The sequence below is a fragment of the Passer domesticus genome, chromosome 3, assembly GCF_036417665.1.
Source record: "Passer domesticus isolate bPasDom1 chromosome 3, bPasDom1.hap1, whole genome shotgun sequence".
Lineage (NCBI taxonomy): Eukaryota > Metazoa > Chordata > Aves > Passeriformes > Passeridae > Passer > Passer domesticus.
The window spans coordinates 14712427-14740332 of record NC_087476.1 but is presented as its reverse complement, the minus strand read 5'-3'; the positions used below and the strand labels follow the sequence as shown (position 1 = coordinate 14740332).

At 40.6% G+C, this 27906-nt stretch overlaps 2 protein-coding genes across 6 annotated transcripts in view; one reads left to right on the top strand and one right to left on the bottom strand.

The window, feature by feature from the left end:
• Positions 1 to 383: 383 nt before the first annotated feature.
• On the bottom strand, positions 384 to 11026 carry E2F6 (E2F transcription factor 6). Of its 3 annotated transcripts, none has more exons than XM_064411935.1 (7): positions 10776 to 11026; positions 6662 to 6710; positions 4954 to 5170; positions 4488 to 4646; positions 3365 to 3479; positions 1955 to 2106; positions 384 to 1218 (listed from the first exon to the last, which is right to left on the bottom strand). In XM_064411935.1, the coding sequence occupies exons 1-6, from the start codon at positions 10830 to 10832 to the stop codon at positions 1987 to 1989; spliced, it is 717 nt and encodes a 238-aa protein (XP_064268005.1). In that variant the 5' UTR covers positions 10833 to 11026; the 3' UTR covers positions 384 to 1218; positions 1955 to 1986. The 3 variants fall into 3 exon arrangements, with proteins under 3 accessions (XP_064268005.1, XP_064268003.1, XP_064268004.1); XM_064411933.1 differs by having other exon boundaries at positions 10767 to 11025; XM_064411934.1 differs by having other exon boundaries at positions 384 to 1125; positions 10767 to 11025.
• Positions 11027 to 19551: 8525 nt separating this feature from the next.
• The window catches only part of GREB1 (growth regulating estrogen receptor binding 1), an 86872-nt gene continuing 78517 nt past the window's right edge, over positions 19552 to 27906 (top strand). The window contains exon 1 of one of the 3 annotated variants that reach the window (XM_064411928.1): positions 19552 to 19711. The gene's annotated coding sequence lies outside the window, so the exon portion shown is untranslated. The other 2 variants (XM_064411931.1, XM_064411930.1) reach the window with 2 other exon arrangements.

Here is a 27906-nt window from a genome sequence, read left to right as displayed (position 1 = left end):
ACTGAATTAACTCTCAATCTGTATTTAGGTATATTTATGCTGTGCCACCTTATTTGTATTGTAGAATATAGGGTATTTAATTTCACACCTGTCTGAAATAGCTGTAGAGTTGCCGGCTAGAACATGCAGGGGTTAATAAGCTTTGGTGTGCTCACTTGTGAAGTAGATGTATAATTGTCAATACTGCATGATCCAAGGATTTGGTCTTCCCATTTAAAACCAAACTGGCCAACCCACCTCACCCCTACAGAAACCATACTGGGATGAAGTGAGCCCATGCACAGCATTTGCACAGTGACAGTTCACTCCCTCAGAAAATCCAGTAAACAAATTCAACAGCTTTGTTTTATGGGTACGAAAGATGGATAATACAGACACAGTCCTAAAGTATTTTTTAATTTTAATTTTAAATGTTCACATAATTTAAAATGTTTGTAGTTACTCAGTGAACTGCAGCAAAGGCAACCCAACATGTTTCACTAGACTATTTCATATTTTTGTAAGCTTATTTTATTTCTTTGCTGTACAGAGGCAGAAATGCAAACCATCTCAATAAATGTACATCAGTAACTACCCAGAAATGATACAAGTATTTACACAAAGCCCAATTATTTCACTTCAGTGTTGATACCATAGTTCATGTAGAGCTGGATGCAAAGTGTCTACACAGTGTGAGGCATAACTCTCAGGATATTTACAGCTTGTTCTTTATAGAAGAAGGCTTCCAATACACCAGGAATTCCTTGTTACATTTGTATTTGACAATCCTGCTTAGTAGTGCTGCCTCAGAACTGAAAAGTGCATTTCTTAATTTTATACATTCTCACGCAGATTGTGGACCGTTCCAGAAACTGTTCTCCAACCTTAATATTTGGAAGTAACTGATGATCTATGTTTTCTGTCAATTAAAATTGTAAGGTAAAAAATTGTTTTCCCAAAGCTCTGTAGGTCATATGCAATTAAGAAAACAAAGCTCCTAAACGCAACTCCAGAAACTGTTGTCTTTTGACTTGGGAAGATGAGCAATCCTGTGAAAGCACTCAACCAATCCACTGCTGGTTATTTAAAACACTTTGGAACATTTCAGGTTATGAAGTCTGCAGATCCAAGCACTTTGGAAAAGCCCTATAACAGAGATAAATACATTCTATATTAGATTTTTGTGTTGTAATTAATCTGGCATCTCAAATGGTTTTTTCTCTTCCATCGGAGATCTCACTTTAAAAAGAAAGTAAAAGAGGAATATGATTACTCTCATTGTAGAAAATACAATTTTGAGTTATTCCACAAGCGAAATGAATTCAAAAAATGCCTGGGATGAAAAAGCCAAATCCTCCCTTCACCTATAAAGCAGCACTTCTAAAGATAATTTCTTTCTTTGTGTTCTGAGCTACTGCAACTCCTGCCACATTTCTTTTTAAGCCACAACATCCTCCAGCACTAGGGTTCTTCGGAATCTCTACTCCATCCAATCTTGTTTTAGAAGATTAATACTACGTCCCCTCTTCTGTCTGCCCTCCCTTAGGGCAGGAACGAGCAGTAGCACAGTCGTGTTTAAAACAGCATCATAACTCTCATGGCAACAATCTGAGCTGAGCAGGACTCTGCAGTGCAGCAGCTGAGAGCTGACACACGGAGCTCAGAGCTCCATCCAGAGCACAGCTCCGACAGGAAAGCAGCAAAAAGCAAAGGAAGGAAAAGGCCAGGGAACAAGAGTGCCTTGCTCTGTGTGCACGTGCCTGACTCTCTGACCTCCTGTTGCTGTGAGGTAACACAACAGCACAGACTTCTTTCCAGGCATTTCCTATACTCCCACACATCTTGGCCCACAATCTATGCTCCAAAAATTAAACTTGTTCAACAGTACAGCTTACAACTTTATCAGAATGATATGTTAATCTTAAAAAAGAAAAAAAAAATACACGTGAATAAAAATGTAAAAGGAGGATGTTACCTTCATCAGGATAAAATGATGTCTCAGTTTCCCTAGATATGGACAGTATCCATATCTTCACAGGTTCTGGCACCTGGATTCTCTTTTTCCACCTCACACAGATAGACGTCAATAGGTCCTTTTGTGCTCTTCACATGTACTTCTATGTGATCCTACAAAAGAGCAACTTGTATATAATTCAAAGAATAAATCTTATACATTCTTTATCTATTTTTGCATGTATTTTAAAAACAAAGAACAAATACAGAAATGATGTAACTATTTAAAATTGTGTTGCTGCTTCCACATAAATTATGACTATTACATACGTTTGTAGGACAACTATTATGCAGAATTAAGCTAACAAGCTTTCATTTTTGATGAACGTGCATTTAAGTATTTGTTTAGTCTTTCTACTGACCTTCAGATATACCACCAAGACTTACTTATATGTTTAGGAAGAGTAACAAAAGTTAAAAAGCTTGACAAAACAGTGCCATGAAGCAGACAACAAACTGGACACACAGCTTTAATAAAATAGTAAAGCAACTAATCCTTATCACTTCTCCTGCCTTCCTTCCACAGACATCATGTTGCATGACACAGAGCAAATTAATCAATGCACAATGGAGAAAATACTCGGTTCTAATGTACAGCTTTTTAAATTCTGCCTTTTTATTGCTTCAGGAGGCATCTGGAGTTGTATCTTTTTCACCTCCACTGGGTAAGAGACAGCTCCTTTGACCAGGGAAACTATTGGAGATCTATGTAGTGGATCTCTTTTGGTTCTACTGATTCATTTCCTTTTCCTAAGATATCCCCACCTTTCTGTCCATACAACAAGGCAACTTCAATGACTATGCACCTGGGAAGATTATCAAAAATGCTCATGCAAAAAAGAAAATGGAATTAAACTTCTGTTTGTTATCTTAGGCTGTCTTCCAGGATTTGCCCTCTCAGAGCACTGCCAACAGTTCCCAGTACACAGGCCCCACTATGCAGCTGCAGCACTGCTGGGTGCAGGGGGCTCCTCTGTGAGACAAGAATGGAGCCTGTGTGTTGCACCGTGGGGTGAGGACAGGGCACACTCCATGAAAAACCCTTCTAGATATATCTACCAGAGGGACAAAAGGTTTTCTTTTTCCAACCATACTGTACATTGCATACTTTATTACAGCTTCTCCATTCTCTCTAACAAAACCAGGTAACTAAAGCTCAGATATATTTATGGCTTAGTAATTTAGGCAAAAAGAAAAATACAGCAAGTAAGCTTCTAAGACTATTATCCCTGCAGCACTGCTGAGTGGAACACAAGAACATTTAACTACCACTATCTGCATGACAGAGAAACTGGAAGTCAATTACTGACTGCTGCTGCAAAAAAAAAATTTAAAAACTTTTGTTCTTTTCGGAGAAATGTATAAAACTTACGTCTTTAGGAACTGGTATCTCCAATTTGGTTTCCTCTGGAGCTTTGATTGCAATCACAATCTGTTCCTGAAATGCCTGAATGCTTCGGATATCTTGGTATGTCACATAAGCTAGTGTACACATTGGTCAAGGATTATGTAAAGTAATTTGCTAATGGGCAGAAGCAAGAGTGTGATGCCAAGATATGTTGAGGCAGAATACCAACTTCAGAAAATTGATCAACAATTCAGCGGAGGTTAATATTAGCTTTGTAAAATGAAGTATCAGCTAATGGTAGAAAAATACTTTTCTGTATTTCCAGGAAGGAAAAAAGCTTTTAAAAATATATTCAATGTTATAAAATAAACCCGAACAGTTTTCACAGATGTTGTCATAAGTCTACAAAGCAGAAGAAATACTGTTTTTCAGGAATTACACTCTTATCTTCTAAAAGCATGAAAATAATCTCCCGAGACATTGTAAAACTATTTTCTTAACCAGTAAGGTGTAAAGAATATAAGCACATTTCATTTGTGCACACACCTTAACACCTTGCCAAACAAGGGAGCTAAATAATATTTTATTGTAACCCAAAGCCAAAATTCAATCTTTATGCCATATACTAAAATTAATGTCTTTTCTATTGTCAAAACCCATCTGAAAGTCAGAACTGCAATGGGATCTCTTTCAAGAGAGAAGAGTATTAGGACATAACCAACATACCATTATATCTCCTTGGCGACAGGCCACTGGGACTCCATTCTGAGTCCTCTCTGCCATCTCCCTAAGCATCTTGAGCTCACTGGTAGGTCAAAACCTGCCCTTGAGACAACTCAAATGGAGAGAACAGGGTGATGGTCAGGGTACTGAGACTACTGCCCCACTTAATTCTTCTGCAGTGGAAAGGCCATACAAGCAGCACTCCTCTGAGGACAGGCTAGACTGTCCATGATACTGCAAAGCAAGGCACATGGCTGGCATTCTCAAATACAAAATAATCAAAAAGTCTGCTATTATAAAATTGATTATCAAGCAGTACTGTATACCTGTGGTATCAGCCTACACTTCTTACTAGATATGTGAGTATGTGCAACCAAAACCATAATAAATAAAATAAATAATAATGTAAGAGTTGAAAGGATATTTTGCATTTTCTTTGTCATCTGTTAGTTCAAATATCTGATGAGCACAATTCTTGATTAATTCATCCAGAGCTTCTTCCATGGCTGTTAAGTCAGAAAGTTCATCTTTAAGGTTCTGCTGCTGCGGTGCTTTTCCAAGAAGTTGGTCAAGACTGTTACCTCTAGAAGAATATGAACATTGTCTAGCATAAATAAAAGCCTGTTTATTAAACATCAAGTATACTAACAGCAAATAGTAAGAAAGTCTGGCATCCTTTATTCTGCTGAAATATGCTTCCATGTACTTCAGCACTTGATACTTGTTAACGTATTAGGTAATTCACATAGCATAAGGAAGGATATAGAACTTAAAATATTATCTATGAGAAGTAACTTAATATGCTTAAAGATACTCTCAAAGTTATAAACATTACTCAACACTGTTGGGATTTACTGTTTCAGAAACTAGAAGCTTCAAAGCCAACTCACATCCACTGGATATGATTCTTAGATCTTTTCTGAATCAAGTCGATGCCGTCCAACACATTGGTGATGTCATACACTCTTCGTTTTCGTACTCCAAGTGTTGTTGCTACTTCATTTAAATCAAGGACACCGTCTGGAGCTTTTCTGAGCAGAGCCATAAATTTTCGTGTCAAAAGCACCAAGGATGCATCAAATCGAGGCCTTTTCATGTCCACAGTTTCTGTAAAGTTTTGGTAGGATATTTAGGGTAAGCTACTACATAAGCACGAAGTAAAAAAAGTGATAGTGATGAACTAACAATAAAGGTAAAAGTCTGGAAGCACTGCAGTTTTTTTTGCAATGTCATAATAAAAAGCCTTTTAACTACACATACCTTTATTTGTTTGCAATGATTTTATCTAAATAGCAAGCATACATTTTTGTGCTTTCAACATTAATGACTCCACACTGCTAGTATGCATATTAATAACTGAGTAACTGTATACTCTACAGGACATGGGATCAGATCACTGACCAAATACCAGTGAAACCTTTGGTTAACTATGGACTGTGCTGAGATGCTGCCAGAGGAACACAGCTCTATCTCTGCTGCATGACACTATTAGAGTATTTTTTCCCATCTTTTTGGTCCAGTTTAACCAGCAGACCTCGCACATAAGCATTAGGCATGGTTCACAAGCCAGCTTGAGCTTCAGGACTGTTTCAGCCTGGACAGGACCAATCTGCTCTGGAACTGAAGAATTTAGCATGTAGACAAACTGTTTGCACTATCTGGTCTCAGGGCAAAAGAACTAGTCATTCCATTGTTTGATTTACTAATACACAAAGATCTACAGCTACCCTCACACTCTGGTTAAAGAGATCCCTGTGTTATGTGTATTCATTACCGTCATATTTGCAGAAACAGCAGAAATCCCTGATTAATAACTTGAGATTGTTATTTTTGTAAGCAAAAAGCACAAAAAGCACCTACTTCTGAGTCAGAAAGTCACACAGTCAGTATGCACACACTCATTTGATGGCAGCCAATAAAAGATTCTCAAATTCATATGTTACTTTGCTTTACAGGAGAAAAGACAACCAGGTATTTCACCTGATCAACCTGTGTCCCTGAACAGTATTCCAGTCTAATGCTTCAAGAAAAGGTGAGTGTGTAAAAAAAGTACCCTAGACAACACTTCTGCTTCAACCATCAGTATTTTTTCCAAGATGAATAAGATACCACCTTTACTCATAATGTATCACACCCATTCCATGGCTGCAAGTTTGTGCACTCCTGAACATGAAGTGACAGGTTTGACAACTCAGTTTTGGACTGTAACTGTGAAAGGTGTGAAACAATTCAGCTGGTGAGAAAAAAAAAAGAAAAACAAAACCCCAACACACAGAAATTCACTCAAGTTTATTTCCACATTTATCAGCACCAGTTGAAACACAACATTTGCCAGTATGTTGCTCCAGTTTACTCTAACTCACTTTTCCTGTGCACTCTTATCTATATAGCAATGGGAAGGTATACTAGCAACAGATCTGAAGAGAAAAAACCATAAAGAATGCATTGCTTCACATCTGTTATTTCAGTCAGTGTTCAGCATTTTTCCTGCTCTGCTGATATTAAATATAATTTTTCATTTGTCTACAGCACTGTACTCACATTATAAAAAGGCATGACATACTGCAAGATTTTCACACATGACACATAGCAACTTACTTTTCACAAGCTGTGTCTCCTTGGGCACATTCAGGTCGACCACTGGTGCCTGAGGAAATAAAAAGGGAATAAAACAACTGTCATAAAATGCCATCTACAGGGGGAGCTTCTTCAGAAGAAATCCTCAAATCTTCTTTAGATGTTACAGCTATCACAGCTCTGACAATTCAACAGCTATTACTATGAAGTGTCACTAGATAAAAGCAATACATGCTCTTTAATTCCTGCCAGAACTTTGAGCCCTTAATCTCAGTACAACTCGCTCTGTTTTAAAAAACAATAAACACCATTGAATTTGCTGTTGCTCAGGCAAGCTAAAACCTCTCTTGCTTCTTCTCTTTCAATTCATGGCCATTTCCTTTCAGTTGTCCATCAAGTACAACTGTGAAATAGCTGGTAACCTTTTAAAGTTCTTAACTTGCTTGCAAGTAAGTATGGAATGAAAACTCATCAGGGGAAGTTTGGGTTAGATCTTAGGAAAATGATTCTTCACCCAGAGGGTGGCTGGGCACTGGAACAGGCTCCCCAAGGAAGCAGTCACAGCACCAATCCTGCCAGAGTTCAAGAAGCTCTTGGACAATGCTCTCAGAAACATGGTTTGACTCTTGGGATTGTCCTGTGCTGGGACAGGAGTTGGACCTGATGATCCTTATGGGTCCTTTCCAACTCAGGATATGCTATGATTTTACTGAAGAGCTGCTGTGGCTTAACAAGTTCTCTCAGGAGTTTATGAACAGCCTTCCTGTACTAGTGGGCCTAAAACAGGAACAGTATTCCAAGGGCAATCTAACATATGTCAAATAAAGAAAAATAATCATTTCCCTCAATTTGCTGTTCTCCTGCTAAGACAGCCTCATACCCTCAATGTCAGGACACAATGCAGGTGCACATTTAGCCCAGTCCATGAGGGTCCCCAGGTCCTTTCAACAGGGTGGTCCCCAGCCTTACCACTGCAGGGTAAAGGCAAGGCTTTAACGCTTCATTTTCAACTTCCCAGGTTTATGAGGTGTTAGATAACCCCTTCCTCCAGCCCACAAACCTCACATCCTCCACTGAACAACAGGACAGACCTGCCAGGCACCCACCAAAGCTGCTCCATCACTCCTCTCCACAAGTGGTCAGGGGAGAGATGTAACAAGAAGTTCATGAGTTGAGCTAAGGACCAGAAGAGATCACTTCCCAAATACCATCATGGGCAACACAGACTCAACTTGGGAATATTAATTAAATTTATTACCAACAAAACCAGAGCAGAATAATGAGAAATAAAACACATCTTAAGAAAACACCTTCCCTCCACCCCTCCCCAAGCTCCACCTCCTCCACACCAGCAGTGCAGGGAGACAGGAATGGGGGTTATGTCAGTTCATCAAATGTTGTTCCTGCTGCTGCTCAGGGTGGAGAGTCCTTCCTCTACTTCAGTGTGGAGTTCCTGCCCACAGAAGAAAGCCCCCCATGAACTTCTCCAGTATGAGTCCATCCCACAGCAACAGTTCACCAACTGCTTCAACGTCCATCACTGTTCCTCAGGGTGCAGTCCTTCAGGCACAGCCTGCTCCAGCAGGGGTCAAGGGTCACAAGTTCCACACAAAAGCCTGCTCCAGCATGGGCTCCACTCTCCATGGATCCACAGTCCCTGCTAGGAACCTGCTCCAGCATGGGCTTCCCACAAGTTCACAGCCTCCTTTCAGGCATCCACCTGCTCCAGCCTGGCTGTCCTCCATGGGCTGCAGGTGCATCTCTGCATCCTCATGGTCCTCCATGGGCTGCAGCTGCTTCACCATGGGCTGCCCCACAGGCTGCAGGGAGTCTCTGCTTTGGCACCCAGAGCATCTCCTCCTCCTCCTTCTCCACTCACCTTGGTGTCTGCAGAGTTGTTCCTCTCACGTTTTCTCACTTCACTCTTGTCTGGCTGTAATTACAACTGTATAATAACTTTTTTTCCCCCTTCTTAAATACGTTATCACAGAGGCACTACTACTATCTCTGATGAACTCTGCCTTGGCCAGTGACAGATCCATCCTGGAGCTGCCTGGCATTAGCCCTGCAGGACTTGGGGGAAACTTCTGGCAGCTTCTCACAGAAGCCACCCTGCAGCCCCCCACCTGCTATCAAAACCTGACCACAAAAACCCAATACAGGGTACACAAGACCAAGGTTTCCTTTGTTTGGGGTCCCTGTTCCAACTGTTGTACCAAGATTAAGTTATTTTAAGGATCCAAATGTCTGAGACTCTTGTATGGGAAACCTAGGGTTAATCTGTGAGGGGACCTTGTCTGTGTGAGTGTGGGGGTGCAGCTGCAAAGTCCCAGCTCAGGTGGTGTGAGAGTGACTGACAGGAGTGGCTCTTCAATGGTCAGACAGGGAAATCTCTTCAATATTGTGACCTTTAACATTCCTTGCTTGTTTCAACACTACAACTTTGCCTTTCCAATATCTGCATGTCCAGGCACCTTTTATCCTTGTTCTTATAGAAGTCTGTCCTGTTCTTTTTGCCACGAAAGTCATGATGAAATGTGTTTGTCCTTACTGATCTCAATCTCTTCAGCTCCTCCAGCTTCCAAAGTTGCCTTCCCAAAAGTCTCAACCTACCCCACGGCAGAATAAGCTGTAATCTTCAAGACTGAGTAAGCTGGAATCCAGGTTCTGCACTTTACTACTAACCTTCCTTACTAGTAGGTTCAGGGTCTTGAATATCCCACTGTTAAGAAAACTTCCCAGTCTGACCATTCATGAGAATCCACCTAAGTCTCGTGCTGTCACTGCTGGGACTGAAGCCCCTTCATGGTGGACTGCCTCAGTGAGCTACTGGGAGGCCCACTGGACTCCCTACACACCACTCATGCAGTCAGGCCATGTTTCCTCACTGGTTCAACCCCAGGTTTGAGTTTGACTCTCCCACTGCAGAGTCTCAGACATCTCTCCATAAAGCCATTTATTCACGGCGCAGCAAGAAAGAAACAGCCCAAGCTGGTACCTCCAAAGAGGGATGCACAATGAAGGAACCTCTAAGTTTTTATACCCTCATAGTCTACTCGGGTAAATCTTGCTCTTCACCCCGAGTCCTCTGCTCCTGCTGTGTCTCCCCACGTGTCTCTCTTCATCCACCTTGGCAGTGCCACCCTCTCTGTGCCATTTTGTTGCCCAAAGCGTTGGCAGTTCATGGCTTCTGCTGCGTCCCTCAGTTTCCACTCACCTGGTCAGTGCCACCTTCTTCCTGCCCTTTGTTATCCCAAGGATTGGGCAGTTCATGGCCTCTTGTCTAGGGATCCCACCCATGTGCAGCCTGCAAACCGAGCTACACAAGGCGCAACTCACACCTCGCACTCCACGGCCACGGCAGGCAGGGCTGTTAATGATTACCACACCTTTGACCTCGTGTTTATGAGACGCCGATTCAGGAAAGTATCACCCTTTGTAAACTCATCTAAGTATATACATAAAGAAGCTGTGCCAAACACCATTTGCATCTCACAATCATCACTTCAATTACCCACCGAAAAACTTACATGAACTCTTTCACGGCTTTAAGAAAATACTACTAAGTAACCTTTAGCCCAATGGACAAAATTAATTTAAGAAAAAAAAGGTAATATATTTAAATATTAAATATTTTATTTGATATTAAAATTATTTTTATATTAAAATTAAAAGCATGCACCATCAGGATTAACTAAAAACATGTAAATTTTTTTAAAGTTTTACAAAATAGACTTTTTTGCCAACTACTTCACAGCATTGCTAAAGGTAATGGTGGCAGCTGCAGGTAAGATAATCACAGAAGTTAAGAGGAGAAAACACATTGTAGTCCCCTTTTCTCATCCTTAGCTACACCATATTTAGCTCGATTAAGAGGCTATAAGTAACACAAGCAAGAAAAACCATCCTTTTGCATCCCAGCACCTTTCCCGGGAAGGCCGCCCCAACGCCACGAGGGAGGGAGGCACCCCAAGGCTCCCTTCGGGCACCACGCTGCCGGGCCCGCCGCATCTTTCCCGCCCAGAGACGTAGGACGGGCTTTCGGCCGCCTCCTCACGAGCTCCCGCGGCAGCCGCAGCGCCGTCCCGCCCGCTCCCATCCACGGCCAGCGCCTCCCGCCATGTACCTCACTCACACGCAGCGTGTCCGGCTCCAGCGGCTTCAGGCGCTCCCACTTGTCGGGGCTGGCCATGTCCGCCCGGCCCCGCGGCGAGGCGCCGGAGGAGGCAGCGCGCACGGAGGCCCTCAGGCCGAGGCGGCGAGGCGCGGCCGGGCGCGGGGCGCCGCGGGGCCGCTGCCGCCCCCATCGCTGCCCGTCATGGCCGCGGCTCCCGCGCGCGCCCGGGGCGGCCGCTGGGGCGGGAACGGGCGGCAGCCGCGCACGCGCCCTGCCCGGCGCCACCGCCTTCTCCCTCCGCTACCCATCGGCCCCCGCGGCGCCTTCCCGCCCTGCCCGGCTCCTCCCGCCCCCCGGGACAGCCCCCGCCTCTCCCAGCGCCCGCGGGAATGCGCGGGATCGCCTCCTTCCCTCCCCTCCCCTCCCCTCCTATCAGCCGCTCCCATCGCCCCCGTCCTCGCCTTTGCGACAGCGGGAGCGCGCTGAGCACTGCAGCGGCCAGCGTGGGTTAAGGGAGGAGTCGCAGAATACGCTGAGTTCGAAGGGAGCCGCATGGATCGTCGAGTCCAGCTCCTGGCTCTGCACAGGAACACCTCAAGAGTCACACCATGTGCCTCAGAATGTTGTCCAAGTGCTTTTGGGCTCGGGCAGGCTGGTGCTGTGACCGCTTCCCTGAGGAGCCTGTTCCAGTGCCCAAGCACTGCCTCTGGGTGAAGAACCACGTTCTAACATCCAGCCTAAACCTCCCCTGGCACAACTTCAGGCCATTCCCTGAGCTCCTGTCCCTGGTCGCTGAAGGGAAGTGTCGGCCCCTCTCCCCCTCACAAGGAGTTGTAACTGCAGTGAGGGCTCCCCTCGGTCCCTCCAGGCTGAGCCAGCCCGGTGACCTCCGGCGCTCCTCACAGGGCTTCCCCTCAAGGACAGGGTTACTGCCAGCAGGGAGATTTCTTTTTCCTCCAGGTAACACCATGAGCTAGGAGAGAGCCTTCTGGCTGAGCATTGCCATGCAAGTGTGTGTGAGAGTGGTTAGTATTGACTGCCTGCCAAATGACCTGTTTTTGTCAATACTTGCTGGTACGAGGCAGCCAAAGCTACGTGTCGCTCACAGGGGAGGCATGGATAGAGTGCCCGTGTCAGGTATAAGTTAATTACAAGAGGTTTGTGAGTGAAGGGCCAGGTATATTCCTCTAGGATCAGACAGGAGCCATCAAATGTGGCATGTCCAAACTAATCCTGTACATTTACCTTGCAGCAACATCCTTTCCCAAGTGCCAGTTCCATTGCTCCTGCCCTTTCCTCCATACTTCTGATGATGTTTTACAAGCACTGACGCCTTGTCATGTGCCAACCTCAGCAGTAGTGTCAGAATTTCCAATTGCTTACATAACTTCTTTTGTCAGACAAAAACATTTCTTTAAAACATAGCTCCTTGTTAGGTAGCATTTGTTGCTTGATTGCTCTTTATGGCAATTAACTCTCTTCTACAGCAGGTAAGTCTGTCATGGAGTTCTTTTGCTTTAAGAATTATGAACTATTTTGCTTCTCCCACCCACACTTCAGGTGAAATTTCTAGTCTTGATTTAATCAGACGTGTAAAACTGCTAGTCTGGTACGAGGAATTCAAAGCTATGAAGAACTTAGTTCATATTATAATATGTCAGACCAAACAAGTCAACTAACACTCTATTATCTTGAATAAATAATGAATTAATTTTCATTTACTATGTGTTTCATAGCCCTTCCAGTCAGACATTTCTTTAGAGTAGCTGATGGTATCACCAATGATGGATCAGATGCCTTGATAGAGGATGGAATTTTCTTCATAGCAACCAATTTTCAGTCAAGTACCTACATGGTAATAATTTACCTTGTAGAAAAGTGTAGAACTAAGGTGATTTGTTCTTGTGCTCTAATGAATCAACCAGAATAAAAGAGGGGAAAATATATTACAGCTCCTCAAAGGCAAAATGTCTGTGTTTCAGGAGATTTGGAGTTGTGCATTTAATGACATCATGCAAATGCTGGTTGTCAGTATTGCAAGGCAAGGTTAGACTGCTGCAGGTGCAGGTTTTCCTATCATGGAAGGGACACATGATTACATCAAAATGTAAAAATGCTGATTTTTGTGTGTGCAACATAACCTAATTGCTAACTTCTCTGTGGTGATGTGCGTAGTTCCCTGAGGAATGAATATTTCTCACTTCTTTTTGTATTCTGGAAGATGTATTTTAGCATTGCAATTACAGATTGTATAAAGCCACTGTGATAAAGCAGGTTTTTTCCACCTGGAACAGCAGAACAGTTTGGAGTAGATGTTTAGAGCCACGTTAGTTTGAGGTGATGTGAGGAATGTGCCAAGCAGTATTGAAGTCATTGAATAGGAATTGGTGGCTGTTGGCTGGTCAGATATTAGGAGGATGTTAACAACTCATAATTTGAGGATTAGGATACATGAATTGCTGTATTAACCCATGTGGAAAACATTGCATCAACATTTAACTATGCTGTTGTTCTAGCCAGTCATAAGATCAAATCCTGTTGTTCCCGTGCTTGTCTGTCCTTGCCTGCTGACATTATCTCATGGACCGAAGAAGAGCCCCAGAGGGATTCAGATTCAGGAAGTGTTTTCTATATTTATATGAAAATTAAAGAGGCTTATTATTCTTTTAACTGAAAATTAGATGTTGAAGTAACTCGCTTGATTATCAGGAGTTTTTGCTGTGGTATTCTGCTGATAAAGAGTTTATCCTAGTATGTTATTATTTACATTTTACAAAGCTGATAATTAATCACACATTCTTAATTAGAATCATCCTGTAGATAAAAATGTAAATTATAACCCATTTACTGTTACCTTAATGCATATTAAAATGACTGTGTATTCATTTAACACCCCCAGACATTAATTGTACAGAACATGATTCTTAAAATAAAAGATTTGATTATTTATCTGTAATCGGTTTTTCATTACATTGATTCTTCATGTGCCACCAGGGGGCAATAATTCCTTTCCTAAATCTGATCTTTTCCCATCAGAACCTGCCAGAATAGTGGATTCACTAATATTTTTAAATGACTGTATGTGTAAGGCAAAACATAAGTTTCTTAAGAATGCTTCTTTAATTTCTTGTGTAATGTAGTATTTTACCATGCACTACTTAGCCATGTAGGTTTTATTTTGAGCAGCTGAAATTTTACTGTTTTGAAAAAGTTTTTGCTTTTCATGCAGCACTAAAATAATGGATGGTTTCCATTTCATGCAGTATGGGGTTTTTTTGGTGGTTTTTATATTGCCATTGTAATATTCAAAATTTGTTTTAATCATATTATTTTCCCATTCTTTTACTTTTTGCTGCACTAATATACTATTAATATTTATTAGCCTATGTATGTGATCCTGAAATTGGAAATATATCCAATAAAATGTACCTTATATCCTTATATGATTTTTTTTCTTTTTTTCTTTATGTACATAGTGGTTACAGCATTCTGCAGGTAAAGCCAAGGCTGCCTTCTGTAAAACTCTACAGCTCTGTATCAAATGCAATCTTTCCTTTCAAGACAATAATCTTGTAAGTGGATCTTACATTAGGTGCACATTGCTGAAAAGATGAGCCAGAGGAAATATATTCCTGCAAAAGTGCAAAAGTAAAAAATCATGAAAAACAATTCCTGTAAATATCTGTTTGAACTACGTGTGGCTATAGAGTTATCAATTTTTTTTAATATTAGTATGTCAGTCTGTAGAAGCTTCCAGGCCTCCCTAGGGTCCTCACCACTGCATAACCATTAGGTATAAAGGTATACATCTTTGTGCTGTAAAATGTAATGACTTAAATCTGTTTCTGGCAATAGTAGAATTTTTCTTCATGTGCTCAGCTTAATCTGCCTGAAAAAAATTCTTCCTGTACACGTGGCAAATAGGCATCCTTTAGTCTAAGAAGGCAGATCTCCTATTTCTTCACTTGAGGATGAGGAAGTTTGAGTCAGTTAATCAGATCAGGGCAGCACAGAGCTAAAGTGCATTCATTTTTGTTATGTCCTGGATGACACTTAAAAGTCATGGATGTGGTATCACATTGCAGGCATAGGGTTTAGTCCATGATATAAACTGAAGCTCCTGCTTCTTTCTGTAATTCAGAAAAGAAATTATATAGATGGAAAAAGGACCTTTAAGGTGACATTAGGGTTGTGTAAATAGCAAGTACTTGCTGTATATGAACACTGGTGTCTTACTGAAAAAGTTCAGTGAATATTGTGTTCTTAGGAAGGTTTGGAAATCTGGCAGTAAGGCATCTGCCATTGCCTGACAGAGCCTGGGGGTTTCTAGGCAAAGGTCTTTACAGAGCCTGCAGCATCTTTTCATCCGTGCTAAGGAATTTATCAACAGAAGAAGATTCCTGTTGCAAAAGGTCATTATTATATTTTTGTTTGTACCTTTTCTGTGGCAGAGGAGGTGCAAAATTCCCTGATGTATTTAATTTTGTCAACTTTAAATGTATGGAAAAGTTGAAGCATGTCCTCATAAGGTCGTTACCTTCATATTATGAGTTTAAAAGTATTCTTGAAGTTAGTTTTTTGTTGTTGTTGTTGTTTTGGGGTTTCTTGTGTGGTTTTGTTTGGGTTTTAATTTTAATTTTGGTTTTTTGTTTGGGATTTTTTGTGGTTTGTTGGTTGGTTTGGGTTGTTTTTTTTTTTGTGTTTTTTTTTTTTTTTTTTTTTGTTTTTTGTTTTTTGTTTTTTTTGTGGGATTAAAAAAATTTATTATTTAATTTTACCTTATAATGTGAAGTGTTATACAGTTCCTACATGAACCTAGAGTAGCTTGCTGTTATGTGTGCAGTGAGATTTAAGATTTAGCACATTCACTGATGGTGGGATTGTCAGGATGCATAAAAGTAATTCAAGCCTAACACATTGGCCACATCCATCCTTTCCTCCAGCTTTCACTCTCTAATAGCAGTGAGAACCTGAAATGGATGAGAAATGCTGGGGCACCTGTTTGTGCTGAGGGAAGGTGTAAGAGAAAGAGATTCTGGGAAAGTGGGTTACCTGCCACTGGGAGGCAAGCTGTAGACAGATGCTGGAAAAACAGAAACCACTGGAAAAACTCAGGTACTTGTTTCCATTTTCGAGGCATCTGCATTCCCCCATGCTCTGCTAGTTCAGCCCCAGTGCTTCCATGTCTTACCATCAGGGAGTGACATGCCTTGTGAATGGCCCCAGGCCTCCAGCAAGGTGAGATCAAATCCAGCCCCAGAGGATTAAAGCTAAGCAGACTCTTCTGCCTCTCTTCTCATCCTTCCCTTCCTCTCACATTTCCACCACAAGCAAAATGGAAGGTAGCTATTACCACTGAATGGTAATACCATTGTTTTACCATTTTTTAACTTATTGTTTTACCATTGAGGAGTGGCAAAATGCAGTTTTGCCTACAGTACCAAGGAACCTTAGTGATTCATTTAGGTTGGAAAAGACCTCTGACATCATCAAGTCCAACCATTAACTCAGCACTGCCAATTCCACCACTAAACCATGTCCCTGTGTGCCACGTTGGCACATAAATAATGGTGACGTAACCACTTCCCTGGGCAGCCTGTTCCAAAGCTTGACAACCCTTTTGGTGAAGAAGTTTCCCCTAATATCCAATCTAAACCTCTTCTGGTGCTGCTTGAGGCTATTTCCTCTCATCTATCTCTTATTATTTGGAAAAATAGAACAACACTCCCCTCATTACAACCTCCTTACAGGTGGTTGTAGAGGGTGGTAAGATCTCCTAGAGCCTCCTTTTCTTCACCTTGAGTTGGTTCAAATCAGAAGGCAAACTCTAATAAATAATAATAGATTATTAATTGTAAATAACAATTTATATAATTACAGGAAAGCAAAAATGATCAGTTTCTATAGCAGTGAGTTCTACAATTTTAACTTGCTAGAAAAAATGAAGTAATTCTGTTTCAAATATGTTCTCTAATCATGTAATTTGGTACTCTGCAATTCCTGTGTTATGGGAAACTGGAATAATTTCTTTTCAGTGCAGTTTTTCCATATTATTCTCAACTAAATATCTCTATGGATATTTATCAGCTCAGTTACCAGTTTTCCAGTTTGAAGACTCTTAACCTATGTAATCTGTTTTGTGTGGAAGCTATTTCAAATCTCTAGTCACTCTTGTATGTTGCTTTGCTGTTCTGCTGTAGCCTTTTTAAATGTGACATTTGAAAGGAATAACACTGTAATCTGAAAGGGGAAAAAAAGGGGGGGGGAGGAAATATTTTCCCCAACATGAGAACAATAAAGCTGTGGATCAGATTGTCTAGAAATGTTGTGTAGTCGTCATCCTTGGAAGTTTCCAAAACACAACTGGATAAAGCCCTAAGTAAAATCACTGCTTAGCTGGCTTGTCCTTGACTGTGAGATTGGGTTAGACACAGCCTGTGGTGCCTCCCAAGAGGCTGGCTACCCGTGATCCCACGATCAGAGATCCAGCCAGGGTACAAGAAGTCTTAAGTGTAGACTTAATGCAATGTCACACTGATGTTTTCTTCTTTATTCTCTATTCTTTTTCTAAAACATTCTGTGTGTCTTTTCGACAACTGGTGAGTATTGAGCTGTTTAGAGAAAACTGTCTATGGTGCCCAAGTCCCTCTTTACCAAGCAGGCAGGAGTCCATAATTATGCACATAGTCGGGCAGTTGCAGCCAGGGCAGGGGAAAAAAAAAACATCAAAGGGTGGTATTTTGAAGTGTGGCTTTGGGAGCAACATCCCTCCCATCTCTCTGTGCCAAGTTACTTCCCTGAATTTGGACAAAAGCAGATAGTAAGGAGAAAGTATATTTGGGATTGCCTTATTCTGAGGCTGTTGCTGTTGGCTGAAGCAGTGGCAGAAATGTTGGTTGGAAGAGCACAAGTTGTCTGCTGCAAAGGAAAAGGACTGCACTTCATGCCACTGGCATGTCTATTGCTTCTGGTATGCTCCTGCACTGGAGAAACTCAGAGTTGGACCCTCTTTTAGTTTCCTGGCCATTTTTCTCCCTCTGTTTGGATAGGTGACTCTTCTGGCTAGCTGCTTTTGTTCTTCCACTGATCTCCAAATCTCTGTAGAATACCCATACTGTCAGCATCTTGGCTCTGAGTGCCACTGTGGCTTGTCAGAGCCACAAGCCAGATATTTTCTTTGACATACGTTGTTTTTCATGTATGAGTACTTAATTGAACCTGGCCTTTCAATAATGCACTGCTGTAAGATATGCCTGCAACATTGCTCTGTCTGTATTCATGTATCCTGAATAGTTTTCTGTCACTTCAGCTTCTGTGCTGTACAAGGTATCAAGCTTCATTAAAGCCGTGTTTACTTCATCAGTCAGCCATTGGTGATCCACTCTTATATAGCACTCTTCTACTACTGAAGTTGGTTTAAGGCACATATATAGGTCTTAATCTTATAGCTGGTAGTTCTGCAGTTTCATATTTTCTGTAAAAAACCTCTGGTCCTGGTGATAGGTTACTTCCAAGTGATCTGTCCATTCTAAAACTTCCTTTGCTTTAAAAAGATGTTCTGGTCTTCAGAAACTGTGCTGACAAATGTGACATCTCTGGAGTGTTCTAGAAAAGCATGTAGGTGATTTTATAGAGATATTTGAGCACCAAAATAGTTATAAATCTGATTCTCTCTACTTGTTTTAACCTTTTTTATTTTTGAAGTTTATCTGTTCTTAAAACAAAACTTCTGACTTAGTACAGCTTAGAAGTGGTATGGTTTGGTGGCCATACATCACTGTGGAGACCCAGAAGCATCTTGAGACCTCCAGAGGGAGATCCTGTCCACCTAAATAAGGTGTGTAACCTTAAGCAGTCAAGATATTTTAGAAATCTTCAGCATCACTTACCTCTCTCCACAGTCTCTGTAACAAACATAAACACTTTATAAGGACAGTTTTATCATGTGTCTAAAATTAGGTTCTTGAGAAGAATATTCTGGTTAGCTGTAAATATATGTGACTTTTGGGAGCCATGTACTGATTACCTGAAAGAGCTCCTAATCGCCATAACTGCTCAAAGAGAAGAAAGACCCCTTGAACATATTTGTCATTCAAGCTGAAAAGTCAGAGGACTTGTGCTGGTGTTTTCTGTGATCTTAAAAGAGTTATTTCATAGCTCATACTCTTAAAAATATTACTGATGACTTTTTCCCTTTCGTTCTCCATTGTATCATGAGAGTATGCTGGTATTTAAGTCTGGCTTTGAAGGGGAAAAGTTTCTTTGCAAAAAAGCTGTTTAGAATAAAGCTTGAGAAACAAAGAGCATAAACAATAGGTAAACTGGATTTGGGAGATAACTAGCTATCCATGGCACTTTTCTTTATCTGTATAGATCTCTTAAACTAATCTCCAAGTGGCAAGTTTGGCTACTGTGACTTAATTTTATTTTTTTTAAACACACAGATAAAGTTTCCAATTTCCTCAAAAGGCATCCACTTTCCATTTATATCCCCGGTCTTCCCTGTGCATTTTCTGGTTTATAACACTTTTTTCCCCGGGGCTGGTGAAATTGTCTGCACTTTAGATCCCAGAGCCGACTGAGGCACGTCTCCTTGGGAAGATACCATATTCCCTGGGAAGCAGGGGTGAGGATGCCTGGGCGGAGAGGAAAAGCGGGGGAAGGGTGAGGGGCTGTATTCTTGACCTTAGGTAGCTGGTGCTGAGAGGTAGCGCATTGTGTGCGAGCGCAGAGAGCGCTGGAGCTCTCTGTGGATGGGAAGGAGGGAGCAAGGAGGAGGGAGGAGGAAGCTGGGACAGCGAGGGGGGAGGAGGAGGAGGAGGAGGGAGCAGCATCTCTATCTTTCTTTGCAGACCACGCTGCTAAACAGCGAGGGGAGGCTCATGCTTCCCTAATATCCATCACTCCCTGCTTCCAGCGTGGTCGCAGACAGAGCAACAAAGAGGGTCTCAGAGGTAAGAGCCGTGCAACATGCAAAGCTGTAGCTTCTGCCAAAATAAGGGGAAGCAGCAGCAACAATAGAGAGAAAAGCTTATCAGCACCTGGGAACGCTCCGAGACGGCAGGGGGGTGAGTGGAAGCGCAGGGCTCCTGAAGGTTAGGGAAGTGCTGGTCCCAGCAGCAGCAGGGATCGGGATAGCAGCAGTGCTGAGCCGCGGGCAGCTCGTGTCCAGCCGCCTGGGAAAGAGGAGAGCATGGGGTATGGCTGGTACATGGGTAAATGGGACTTAGCAAGGGATAGAAAGAGTTTATTTACCCAAAATATACTTTCGGAGTGAACAAAACAATGAATTACTTTGTGCACGTCAGAAGAAAAAAAAAAAACCCTACACAAAGTCTGCATATTGTTTTGACTTTTTTTTTTTTACTTGAAAGTTTGATTTTTCATTTTAGGACAACGTTTCAGATCAAAAATGCAGTCAATAGCAACAACAAGGAAAAAAGACAACATTCCCAAAATAATGTGCTTTAAAAGTCAAACAAAATGGGCTGTTTGACAATTATTTTAAGAAAATATTTGTGATACCAAACCAAGGTATGGTGTTTGACCTGAGAAATACTGTTTCATTTCATTTAGGAAAAAAATCAAACCACAATTTTATACTTGCTTGAAATGAAATTTCTAGTTTTGTGTTTTCATCCACTCAGACTAAAAAAATCAGCAATTAGTTTAGGTGTATGTATAAAGTGAAATGCTTATTTTTACTTGTGGATACTGGGATCTTAAATGAAGGAGACAGACACTATAACATCTCTACATTAAAAAAATTGATGTTTACTTTTTTCTTGTGCTTTGTCTCATTTACTTTACTTTTTAAGGTATGGGCTACATTGGTTTTAATCTAATACTTTATAGACCTTTCTGAAATTATTAATTAATAAAAGTTATAGTGTCAGTGTTTGTTATTAAATATGTAGAACCATGAACAGAGAAAAGAGAAAATTAAATGTGGTTAGTATATCTTATGAATGAGAGTCTTTAGAACCTAATGTTGGTTTTTGTTTTGGTTGGTTGGTTTGTTTGTTTGTTTGTTTGGTTTGGGGTGTTTTTGCTATAAAACATAGAATCATTCTCCCAAGCTGGACATTCTGGAATATTTGTGCTTAATGGGAAGTTTCTGTGTCTTCATCTCAACATTAGGTAAAATAGCTGTAGTGAGTTGAATTGTTGTTTGAGGGAGGAAATTGGAGCCACCTCTCTGGTGCATTGGGAACTTGGAGGTGGTAGAGCTAAGTTTGATCTGCTTTTTTGTCAAATTTACTGCTATGAGTGCACATCAGATCAACATCAGGGTCTGTACTGGTCTATATTGCCTCATTTTTCTTAGAAATGAGAGGAATGCCACATCACAGCAATGGGACTTCTCTTCCACCAGTTTTTACAATTATCTTAATTGCTATTTCAGGGCTTATTTCATTTATATTACTGTTTTCAAAATATAAATAACAGTCTGACATTGCTCACCATATCTGGTGTGGTAGTTGTCACCTCTAGCTTTGACATTTACTTAAGTTAGTAGACAATCAGGGTTTTTGTTATAAAAGAAAGCAAAATAACTTGCTTTCCTGTCAGCCCACCCCCTCGCTTATACAACTAGTTTGGCTTTGTTTGGTGTTTTTTTTAAAAATCTTGTCTTTATTCTATCTTTTGATTTTCTGACTTCAGGAACAACTTTGATACAATTTTGAAACCTCTTGTTCTGTCTTGTCTTTAATGTACAGCTGTTTAAGAAAATATTGAATTATTTGAGGACTTAAAAGTGATCTTTTTTTTTCTTAGAAAGCCTAAATGTACTATGTACAAAATTATATTTTTATTTTTACTTTTGTTTTTGGTTTTGACTACAGTTTTGATTTTTTGTGGCTTCTGTTAAAGAAATGGCATGTTCTCACTTTGGAAAGTTTTAGCTGTGTTAGATGAATAAAGAAACAGTAATAAAAGAACCCTCACACAAATCTACCATTGCAGGTAAATTTCATTTGAAGCTAACATTCTTTTCTACTTAGACAATAGTTAGCTATTGTTCTCTTAAAACAACTTTCCATGAATTGCATTGTTCTTGAAGTTCAGAAGGGCTGGATGCAAACTCCCTGAAGTCAGGAAGAGACATTCCATAGACTTCAAATGGCTTTGGATCAGGCCTGTCACGTGAGATTAGCTCCTGACAGAAGATGTAATAAGCACAAGCCCAGAAAGGAATGATTCAGGGATGGAATTTCACTCAGGCTGTGATAATCTTTGTGTTGTGAATAACTCCTAGTCACAATGTTTTTATTTTCTGTTGAAAGTGTCTGTATTCCTTGGTATTTGGAATATAGGGTTTTTCTTCTCAATTATGCCTCAAGTCTATTGTCTATTTGTGTCTGTATTTAAATTCCTTGTTAGGGTAGTCTGTCTTTGGATACAATAGCTCTGAATCTCTCAGATGAGATTTAGTGTTATTCAATAAAACTATGCACAATATGCACAAAGTTAAGGGAAGAGTTTTCTAATGTGAAATAGCAAGTTAAAAACAACAGTTTTAATTCTGTTTTTCCTTGTTAAACCAAAATAATGTTCTCTGTATAAGAAATTACTGGCTTTTGTAGTTTCTCTTTTAATAAAACAACACCTGTCCCCAAAACCCAGAAGATACTGCTGTATAAAATGTGAAAAGTGGCAAAGTAAGACTTTATAATTTTTCTGAATTTGAAGCTTATGGAACTTGCACACTCTAAAAGTAACCATAAGAAAAAATGTGTAGTTTTGTTTAACAAAATAAAAGGAGGGCATTTTACAGCAGACTTAAGTAAAGTGAAATTTGGATTAGGAAGTTGTAAACTTCAAAAGGTGCTTCTTACTAATAAATCAAAGCCTGTGAGACTCCCAGACCCCCTAGTGATGCTGGACATAGCTGTCTTTAGGGAAAAAGTGCTTTGGTTCTTATTGGTTGTGGTTTTTCTAATGAATACAAAGCCTGCAAGGTGAATGGTAAGTGATCTCTCACTCCTTTTTTTCACCTTCATACAAAATAAAGCATTTACTTACTATCAGCTGAGATCAGGCAGAGCTAAGGAATTATTTAATGTAAATAAAACATACATGAGGGTCATGAAAGGCTAGTGGAACTACAACCAACCAAAATCTACTTGGAAACATGCCTACTTTCACAGAAACATGCCTGCATTCATGTATTCCACATGTGCACAGGGAAAGTATTGCTTCCTGAACTACAGCTGAATATTTCTTTGGTTTTTTCCCATACAGACTATGGTTAATGATTCAGTCAGTCGGGAAGTCTGACTAAATCTTGAAAACTTCTTTTATGCAGATTGTGGCAGGAAATACTATAATTTACCAAGGAAATTCAAATGTATCACCAGTGCTCATTTTATAGATATTTGTAGCTGTACCTTTATAATTACACTTAAGGATTCCAAAGATCATTGGTTTGTTTTTGGTTTGCCTTCATTTGCCATTATCAATGTGCTGCATTTCAGGCTTAAATATTTATGTGAGAAATAAAGGAAGTCTAAGAAGTAACATTGCCAATGGTGTATCTCTGGCAAAACAGTAAAAGAAAATTGCCATTTGCCTACATTGTATACTGTAGGAATAATGTTGTAAAATATAAATACTGATCAAGTGTTATATGAAGAAAATACCTTTTCTCTAGTTAAACAGCAGTACTTCATGTACTAAAAGCAATCTATAATTGTGTTGATGGCATATTTATATAATTATGCAGTAGATAAAAATGAAAAATTAAATGTAGAAGGCTTATTAACATCACAGGAAATAAGATATATAGTGAAAACATAGAATCATAGGGTATCTTAATTTGGAAGACACTCATACAGATCATCAGGTCCAACTCCCTGCTCCTTGCAGGACAACCTAAAACTAAACCACATAGCTAAGAGTGTCATCCAGACACTCCTTGAACTCTGTCAGGGTTGGTGCTGTGACTCTGTGCCAGTGTCCAACCATCCTCTCAGTGAGAAACATTTTCCTGATGTCCAACATGATGCTGTCTTTCCCTGGTTCAGCTTCATTCCACTCCCTCAGCCACTCCCCTCAAGTCTTGCCTTTGACACCATCTTGTCACCCTCCTCTGGATAGCCTCTAGTAGTTTGATGTCCTTCCTAAGCTGAGGCACCCAAAATTGCACACAGCATTGGAGGTGGGGCTGCACTAATGCAGTGCCCAGAGGGACAGTCACTGCCCTCGACAGGCTTGCTGTGCCTTGGAGGACATGGCTGGCCCTTGTGGCTGCCAGGGCACACTCAGATTCACATCTCCATTGATCCAAACCCCCAGATCTCTTCCTGTGGGGCTGCTCTCCAGCCCAGTTTGGATGTTTAACCAGGATTGCCCCATCCTAGATGGAGAATCCAGCACTTGCTCTTGTTAAATTTCCTTTGGCTGGTGATCGTGCTGCTCCCTGATCTCTGCAGGTGTCTCTCTATGTTAGGCCCCTTGATCCTCAGCTGACTCCACAGCTCCTCCTGTGTTTTCCAGCAAATTTACTCCTGTGTCCTGATAATTTATACAAAAGTTAATAACACTGGCCCTAAAAGTGAGCCCTGTTGAACCCTGCAGTTGACTGGCTACCAGCCTGATGACACCCCATGTGCTATAACTCTTTGAGCCCTCATTATGTCATCTTAGAAAAATATGTGATCTTACAAGAATCTTCAAGAGAAGTTTGTCTTCAAAATGACAGTGACTTTTGTTCTGTATGAAATAGAAGTTATGTAACTGTCTTGAGCATCTTTGAAGTATCATCTGGGAATTTCACAGTATTGTAACTTAGAGAAGACAACCTGCCTTTTTCTCCATGCCTAAGGCAGCAAGAAAATTAAGAAAGGCATGAAATCAGAATTATAACAACTTCAATTTTTAGAGCATCTCCTATTTGCCTATGCTAGCCCACTGATGAACATTATTACCCATATATTCATGTTGGCCTCAACTGTTTATTTTGTAATTTGTGCATAAACAACAGTTTACAGCCTAGACAGACAACATATGTTTTAACTTATGTAAATTACCCTGGCCTAAGTGCATCCATGCCTCTTCAGCTGCTCCATCATAGCTACTCATGGCTAAAAGCTTTTGTTTTTGAGGCCTTAAGAAACAAGGAGATAGATCTTCAGTTACTTTGCACTACACCCCTTCTATCTTGCAAGCTGTGTTTCCAGCTTTGTGCTCAACATATCTTTAATTCTTCTGCCATTTACTTCCTCTTCCATCAAACCTACTCATAGCCTTATTTGCTTTTAGAGGACTGGGAAGGGAAATGGCAACTTTTGTTAATTTAATGTACTGGTCTGCAAGCAATCTGTACACTGACAATCCTACATCTTCCAGTTTCACTGTGATATGAGGAGGTTTAATACAGAAGGGAAAAAAGCTCCTGTTCAGAGAAATAATAGGAGGAAAAACTAGAAAATAAGGTAGTGTTGCTGTTTTCTGGGGAGATGTGCTTAGCACTGGTGACAGAACAAAAGGGAAATACTGTCTTTTCCTTGAGATTATTAAGCAGACATTGGGTTTGCTGATGCAAAAACTGGTCTTACTCATATCAGCTCAGATAGCTGTGTTAATGAATTTCTTTGGTTAATGGACCCACTTGTCCTTAATGAACCTGTCATTTCTCCTCCACTGATTATTCCTTTTTTTGTGACATGCTCCTGCCCATTTATTTCTATAGCTTAATTCACATATGTTTTGTATGATCTGGAAGACTGCTTCATCTGGTTAATTTTGTGCTCCCATCCATCAGAGTCATGAAGCCATAACATCACTATGCATATGGATGTTTTTTGTATGGAGCCTTAATCTATCTAATGGGCTGCCTTCCCATATGGAGGAGCCAATGATTCCAGGTACTGTACATACCAAAGTCAATACATGTCTTTATTTGCAGTTTGGCTGATTAGTAGAGAGCTTAGAAAATTGTAATATTCTCCAGCTATAGTGCAAGTTCTACAGAATTTCTCATTGCCTATGTTATAAAATAGGTGTCCCTAATAAATATCTAGATAATGACTTTAAAATACTCAAAAAAGGCAAATGCTTCATTATACCTATGCATGTCTACCATTTAGTCCCTTAAAGGATCCCTACAATCCCCAAAGGTCAGGTTACATTTTTCAGTTAAAATACCAACACCTGTACATCTCAGACAGTGGTTGTGGATAGTCTTCTATAGATTTTGTGTCTTTCCTTGTGTGTATGTCTTCTTTTATTCAATGAAGTTTCCCAATACGTTCTGATGCTTATTTTATTTATTTAATTTTTTTTCTTTCTCTTATGCAGCCAGCATTTCATATGCACAAGGGAAAGGCAAAGGCAGCTGAGGGATCCAATTGAGAGTATCTGTTTGAAAGAGTGCAGCAAGGGGGGAAGGTGACTTGGCTTGTGTTCATTCCCAGTTTCAACCCACTGACAATGTTCACTCTGTGAATTGTGTTCTCTCTTGTGTTCTCTTTAACGGAAGTCAAATGATTTCCCTCTGAGGCAAAACTTAAGCATTGTTCTGGAGCTAATTTATTTGAAAAACTGCTCCCACCTGGCAAAGTGGATGACACAATTACCTATGACTCTCTTAATCCCACATTATTTTCTGATACTATTGAAGTTACATCTCTTACCCTGTGTGTAACATCCTACCCTGTGATGCAACATCCCCGTTCATGTATCGCATGCTTTTAGTTCCATGCCAGAAAATCCTGCTCTGATAAAAGCTTCAATACAGCCTGCATAATAATGAAATTAAACTGACTGGGGGAAAGACCACACACAAATAGTTTTGTCAGAGCCATGGAGGCCCAGCTGAGGCCCAGAGACACTTAGGCCCAGCATCAGGTGATGTGAACATGGTGCTGCTGTGTGAATGCAGGCGATTCTCCAGCCCTGGACACAAAGGCCTGGCATCTCTTCCTGGGCCAGATGCTTGTATCAGTAGAGGTGTAAGGTCATGCTGACAGGTCAGTCTGGGTGGGAAGTCATGGTGTATAGGACGGCAGCAAGAAAACAAAGCTTTATGGATGGTGCTATTCCCATTTCCACTTAGCTATACTTTTTCACTGTATTCTCACTGCTAGGTGGCATTGCTTTTGCATGTAATTTGGTTTCTTTGGCACTCTGCTCACTTTCTAAAGACAAAAGGCTGTCTTTAATTCTAAGCTAAATCTTACTCAGTTGGAATGATCCCTTTAAACCTTGCAAATGAGATCTTAATCTACAGGGAAAGCTTTCCGAGGTTTGTTTGGTTTTTTTTTTCCATTGTGTGCTTCTGTGGGTTCAGGATGAAATAAACTTTTCTTTTTAAGGTGCAATTTTTGATATATCTGATCAGAAATTTCTTTCACAGTTGTATTTTTTAGGTTATGTGGTGAGAGTCTGGAAACTCCTAAAGATGATTTCACAATGGAGAAAGAATAGTCTGACAAACAGCAGGACTGCAAAGGAATAATCTGTTCCTTGTGTCTTCTACCTACATCAGAATTAAGTGTAGCTGCAGCCACAGAATTTGCCAACACACAGGGCTGTGTACAAATGCATGCACATAAAAAGCTCATGTGTTTTACTAAGGCTTTATTCCCACCCTGTTCTGACTGCAACTGTGCTGGTTGAGCCGGTTCCTGCCCCTAATAACTCCTTTCTGCACTTCTGCCACAGAGGTGACTGTGCCAGCTGAGCTCTCCTGTGTATGGCTCCTAATCCATTCTGCTTGAAATGAATAGGGCTGCTAAAGATCTATTACTATAACAGTGTTAACTTTTTTTACTAAAGTGGGTCAGAGATTGCTTGCAAGGAAAACAATGTGTGTAAAACTGGCAGGGCAATTATTTCCAACATCAGAGCAGTAATGAGCCTCTATAAAATAGTTGTAATCTTCAGTGGGCACTACCAGAACTGGAAGATTTGTTGATGGCCTTGTGTGCATTTAATTAGTGTCACTGATTTTTCAGTGTTTTCTTCTTGCTGTATAGGTATAAACTTTATAACCTTAGGTTTGTATATATGTTGCCTGTTCACAGGTAGTTTGTGTTAGCCATGGTCAGGATTCATTTAATTGAAAATATTTATAGACTTGGAGTTCATTAGGTTTTTTTCCCCCGTTTTAACTTTATCTGTTTTACATTCTTGCTAGAGCTGC

Excerpts from the sequence above, each read along its gene's own strand:
- E2F6 (XM_064411933.1), bottom strand. The coding sequence starts at position 10,832 with ATGGCCAGCCCCGACAAGTGGGAGCGCCTGAAGCCGCTGGAGCCGGAC. Across the intron at positions 4,647-4,953 it reads AAGAATCATATCCAGTGGAT|AGGTAACAGTCTTGACCAAC; the intron begins GTGAGTTGGCTT and ends ATATTCTTCTAG. Across the intron at positions 3,480-4,487 it reads GATGACAAAGAAAATGCAAA|ACTAGCTTATGTGACATACC; the intron begins ATATCCTTTCAA and ends ACCAATGTGTAC.